Source organism: Salmo trutta, chromosome 4 (genome assembly GCF_901001165.1).
Source record: "Salmo trutta chromosome 4, fSalTru1.1, whole genome shotgun sequence".
Taxonomy (NCBI): Eukaryota; Metazoa; Chordata; class Actinopteri; order Salmoniformes; family Salmonidae; genus Salmo; species Salmo trutta.
The window spans coordinates 10,095,965-10,102,255 of NC_042960.1; the positions used below are offsets into that span (position 1 = coordinate 10,095,965).

Sequence of the window (6,291 nt, forward strand, 5' to 3'; positions counted from 1 at the left end):
CACCGCCAGCATTCAAAAGTGACCAAAACATCAGCCAGGAAGCATAGGAACTGAGAAGTGGCCTATGGTCACCACCGGCAGAACCACTCCTTTATTGGGGGTGTCTTGCTAATTGCCTATAATTTCCACCTGTTTTCTATTCCATTTGCACAACAGCATGTGACATTTATTGTCAATCAGTGTTGCTTCCTAAGTGGACAGTTTGATTTCACAGAAGTGTGATTGACTTGGAGTTACATTGTGTTTTTTAAGTGTTCCCTTTATTTTTTTGAGCAGTGTATTATTGCCATTCAGCAATAGGTTGAAATGCTACATGTAGCTTCTTTAAGGACGATCTCCTCAGGGACTCCTGATACAGGGCAGTTTCTCAGCTCTGTGGATGTAGAGAAGGGGCTGCACAAACCCAGAGACCACTAGGATAGTGAAACAAATGGACATACCAAATGTATACTCCACTTGTTTTATAAAACGATAAATGATCAACTGAAGAACCAGTGGGAGGTACGTGACAACCATAGACACCAGGATCATTGAAATGATTTTGAAGGCCCTCAGTTTCATGTTGTTCATCCCTTCCTCTTCCCCCGGCCCAGGACATTTCAGGGCCCTGAGAACAGCCAGGCAGCAGAACAACATCACAGAACACATAACCAGGGTGAAACCCAAAGTAAAGTCATTCATTATACATTTTGATTCACCAAGCATGTAAGCAAAGCAGGACCCAAGCACCATCAGCCAGACGACAGCACAACACCCCACCCTGTACCTAAGGGGTTTGTACTTCAGGAAGGTTACTGGGTAGACCACCGCCAGGTAGCGCTCCACACAGATACAACACTGGAACAGAGGACGACCAGTAAGGATGAAACCCTTAAAGAAAATCGCAACGCTCCATAAAACACCATCCTCTTGGAGGTAATGCAGGATGTGATTATGGAGTATAAACATCAGACTGGACAAGCAGGTGAGTATATCAGTCACGGCCAGGTTGAGAGAGAAAAAGTCTGAGGCCATCATCCCCCCCGCTCCGCTCACTATCAGCCACAGGACGTAGGCATTGGTGGGAAGACTCAGGATGAGGTTTATTGAGTCGCCAGCAGTGTATAATAGATACTGGACATAAAGTAGTGTTTTGGTGGAGAGGAGAGTAGAATTGCCGTCTACGGAATTGTTCATCTTTTCACAGTTGTTGGGGTCTGTGAATATACGGGACAAAAATGGCCTCAGAGTGATATTGTAACAATTATAATCATCAACAGGTTATTATACGGCAACTTGAATCCTAAAGAAATAGAAGAGTGTATGCTGAAATATGTAAAGTCTATGTTAATAGCAGACTACAATAAAGAACAGTCAACTATACTGTATGCAACACAATGACCTTACTACACAACACAATTACAGACCACTCAGTGATATTAGAAAATGTCCAGCTTAATTTAAACTTCTAACCTGTGTAGTTGGAGAGGTCTTCTCTCTGGTAAGGTTGTAATGGCAGTGGAGAGTCTGAATTTTGCATGAATACAGAAGGTAAAGTCTGTCTGAATTATGCATATTAGTAGGTAAAGTTAGCGGTCGATGTTCCTTCCTTGGTCATATGTGGGCTCAATCCCAAAGTGGCACACCCTATTCCCTATATAGTGCAGTACTTTTGACCAAGGTCCGTAGGTTAATGCTCTATATAGGGAATAGGGTGCCATTTGGGACTCATCCTTATAATGGTATGTCTGAATTTGCATGATCAGCTACATTTGCTTTTGGGAGTTATATGTTGTTTCAGAACCATGATGTAGCTAGAAAATTCAGGGGGGGGGGGATCTGATATCAACTTTGGAGGGGACAATTACATGAAATTTTCTCAAGACCAATTCCTGAGGGGGACACCAAAAGTAGTGCTGTAACACATAGCCTACATTGTAATATGGTAAATGTATATTGCGGAACCAAAGAAATAAGGTGTTTGCCGTACTCCTAACTACCGGTACCCAAAACTACACAACTAATCACAACAGCAATACCATTGCCTTTAACAAATCTTAGTTCAGTCACCAGTTTAAGTTGAGAGTGGGGGTATCCATGGCATTTTCCAATTATGTTCCTATTTTACAAGTCAAAAAAATTTAGAACCTTTCATAATGTTGCCAAACAAAGACTCAACAAACTTACCTGAGACTTTCATTTCTTTCTTATGAACATTTTATCAACTAGTCTTTGAGATATTAGGCTACTAGGGTCCTTACTTTGCGTTTTGGTGTACTGAAAAATACTCTGATGTCCGTCTTTTATTTTTCTGCCATTTTCTACCTGGTTGGCTGGCTACACACACACACACAGTGTGTAGGTTATTTACAGTAGGAGATGGGCTTCTATCATCTTATCTTTTATCATTCTATTTGGGCTTCGATCTAAAAGGTAGCTAGCAAATGTGAAACGGATTAAAATGACAAGAGTTGAAAGCTGTATGAGTTCACCATTTACACAACATATGCTGCAACCTTTTGTAATTTTAATAGTTTGTTTCATATTGGCTGGCTTCCAACAATAGCTGAATTTGCAAAGCTAGCGAGCACCACTTCCGTTTCAGTGGTGTTTGCTATAATCTTTTCTACCGGGTTAAATAAAGGTGAAATAAAATAAATAAATAAAAGTTCCCTTGCGACAATTTAGCTTTTGTAACGAGACCATTAAATATATTTAAGACAAGTGTAGTTCTGTTCAGTTTGGACTTCAGTTTATCGCTAACCTTATCACAGGGACTTTGAAGCACTAATTTACATCATCTGCATGCTGATCTTGGAATAAATTGACGATAGCAAAGATTCCATCTTTGACGAGGCCACATAAATGGAATAGGTACTAGCTAGCTTAATAGTTAATATTTGCGCGCTAGCTCTGCATATTCAGCTAGTGTGTGTGCGCGATTGACTGGATAAACCTCATGTCAATTACGTTCATTGAGTGCCTTTCAGACAGTAGATACGACCCCTCTGTTACCTTGCCAACTAAGGAACTGGCAGTGGATCAAACCATTGTGAGGCAGAGGGTGGGGGGGGGGGTCGCAATCTTTTGAAACTTACAAACGCGCTATTAAGTGTCTATAATCAGCACAATTGCTTTCATTGCGTATTATTAATATTACTTAAATTACATAGTTATGTTTCAGTGATATATTGGGGGGGACAAATCATATTTTTCACACAATGGGGGGGTCGTGTCCCCCCCGGGATTTCCGCCCCTGGGGGGGGGGGGGGGTTATATGAAGGAACATTGTTGAACACTGTTGAAACACAATTCAGCAGGAGGAAGGAGCATTTCACATACCTGGGTTTGACATGTCAGGTCTGAGATTCACGTCTTGAAGATGCTATAGATAATCCATGTATGCCAGCGGAGGCTGCTGAGGGGAGGACGGCTTATAATAATGGCTGGAATGGAGACAACGGAATGGTATCAACCACATGGAAACCACGTGTTAGATGTGTTTCATACCATTCCATTGACTCCAATGATTCCACTCCATTCCATTGACTCCATATACTACCGTTAAATAGTTTGGGGTCACTTAGAAATGCCCTTGTTTTTGAAAGAAAAGCAAATTTTTTGTCCATTTAAAATAACATCAAATTGATCAGAAATACATTGTAGACATTGTTCATGTTGTAAATGACTATTGTAGCTGGAAAAAGCTGATTTTTAATGGAATATCTACATAGGTGTACAGAGGCCCATTATAAGGCCAGCATCCCGGAGTCGCCTCTTCACTGTTGATGTTGAGACTGGTGTTTTGCGGGTACTATTTAATGAAACTGCCAGTTGAGGACTTGTGAGGCGTCTGTTTCTCAAACTAGACACACTAATGTACTTGTCCTCTTGTTCAGTTGTGCACCGGGGCCTCCCACTCCTCTTTCTATTCTTGTTAGAGCCAGTTTGCGCTGTTCTGTGAAGGGAGTAGTACACAGCATTGTACGAGATCTTCAGTTTCTTGGCAATTTCTCGCATGGAATAGCCTTCATTTCTGAGAACAAGAATAAACTGACGAGTTTCAGAAGAAAGTTCTTTGTTTCTGGAGATTTTGAGCCTGAATCGAACCCACAAATGCTGATGCTCCAGATACTCAACTAGTCTAAAGGCCAGTTTTATTGCTTCTTTAATCAGAACAACAGTTTTCAGCTGTGCTATCATAATTGCAAAAGGGTTTTCTAATGATCAATTAGCCGTTTAAAATTATAAACTTGGATTAGCTAACACAACGTGCCATTGGAACACAGGAGTGATGGTTGCTGATAATGGGCCTCTGTACGCCTATGTAGATATTCCATTAAAAAAAAAAAATCTGCCGTTTCCAGCTACAGTAGTCATTTACAACATTAACAATGTCTACACTGTATTTCTGATCAATATGATGTTATTTTAATGGATAAAAAATGAGCTTTTCTTTCAAAAACAAGGGCATTTCTAAGTGACCCCAAACTTTTGAACGGTAGTGTGTGATAGATATATATATATATACACACACATTACCAGTCAAAAGTTTGGACTCACCTACTCATTCAAGGGTTTTCTTAATTTTTTGAATTGTAAAATAATAGTGAAGACATCAAAACTATGAGATAACACATATGGAATCATGTATTAACCAAAAAAGTGTTAAACAAATCAAAATAGCCTTAGCTGTCACAGTATCCACAGAAAATGGTGCCCCTCCTCGGCCGGGCGGTGCTCGGCGGTCGTCGTCGCCGGTCTACTAGCTGCCACCGATCTATGTTTCTGTGTTCGTTGTGTTTTATCTGTCTAGGTCCGCACCTGTTTTCGTTTCTGTCATTAGTGGGGGGGGGGGGGGGGGGGGGGGGGTATTTAGTTTGTTCCTTTGGGGTTGTGTGTTGTGCGGGATTATTTTGATTGTCAGCGGGCAGTGTGGTTATACATTGTGTTTTTGCTCCAGTGGTTTAATATTTGGAGTATTGATTCTAGCCGGGCTGCTCCCCGTGCGTATTTTCGCCTCTTCATTTGGATTACCTGTTTCCCTTTTGGGGTTTTGTGCGATCCCTGTGTTTTTGATACACCTAGCGTGGTTGGGTGTCATTAAACTTCGGCCTACCGAACAATCATATCCTGCATTTGACTCAGCTCCTTTCTCCTGCCCTACATATCCGTGACATTAGCATTGATTTGATTTTAATTTAATGAATATATTTTAAATTTGGGAGTAGCCACCCTTTGCCTTGATGACAGCTTTGCACACTCTTGGCATTCTCTCAACCAGCTTCATGAGGTACTCACCTGGAATGCATTTAAATTAACAGGTGTGCCTTGTTAAACGTTAATTTGTGGAATTTATTTCCTTCTTAATGCATTTGAGCCAATCAGTTGTGTTGTGACAAGGTAGGGGTTGGTATACAAAGGCTGGCTACATTGAAGAATCTAAAAAAAAATGTGTTTAACACTTTTTTGGTTACTACATGATTCCATATGTTACTTCATAGTTTTGGACAAACCATTAAGAACTCCTTCCTAATATTGAGTTGCCCTCAGAACAGCATCAATTCATCGGGTTATGGACTCTACAAGGTGTCGAAAGTATTCCACAGGGATGCTGGCCCATGTTGACTCCAATGCTTCCCACAGTTGTGTCAAGTTGGCTGGATGTCCTTTGGGTGGTGGACCATTCTTGATACACACAGGAAACTGTTGAGTGTGAAAAACCCAGCAGCGTTGCATTTCTCGACAAACTCAAACCGGTGCGCCTGGCACCTACTAACATACCCTGTTCAAAGGCACTTGAATCTTTGGTCATGCCCATTCACCCGCTGAATGGCACACATGCACAATCAATGTCTCAGTTTGAATGAGGTAACCTGTTCTGAGGAATTGTTATTTTCTCCAACGCTCCTCCTTCGATGAGGTTTGTATCAGGCATCTTCCTTCACCTCCTGTGACCCATATCAAATGTGTGCCGCTCGCTCTCTCCACCCCTCTATTTTCCTGGTCGTAGAATCTCTCGGAAAGCCTGTTTGGTAAACAAGTTAACACAGACCGCAGCTGATAGCGGGAGGGCGGGCCGGGGGAGAGGGATGGCGGGAGAAGGGGGGTATATCCAGATGTTAAGTCCTGTCACGCATACATCCTGGAATGAACTAAAAGCAGCAAAGGATTGAAAAAGAAAAAAAAACTGTCTGTCTGTCTACATGCGTGATTTACATAGTTCCTTGTCACAGTTTCTCCTCTCGTCAAAGCCTGTTTTACTGCATGGTAGTGGAGGTGAGGTGGACACTCCCAACGGCAACATACTTA

The 6,291-nt window shown here is 41.6% G+C and overlaps 1 protein-coding gene across 1 annotated transcript; it reads right to left on the reverse strand.

Annotated features, from left to right (window-relative positions):
• Positions 1-241: 241 nt before the first annotated feature.
• On the reverse strand, positions 242-1,866 carry LOC115191824 (P2Y purinoceptor 8). The gene is made up of 2 exons (XM_029749764.1): positions 1,453-1,866; positions 242-1,196 (listed from the first exon to the last, which is right to left on the reverse strand). Exons 1-2 carry the CDS (start codon positions 1,517-1,519, stop codon positions 340-342), a joined length of 924 nt encoding a protein of 307 aa, XP_029605624.1. The 5' UTR covers positions 1,520-1,866; the 3' UTR covers positions 242-339.
• Positions 1,867-6,291: the final 4,425 nt, after the last annotated feature.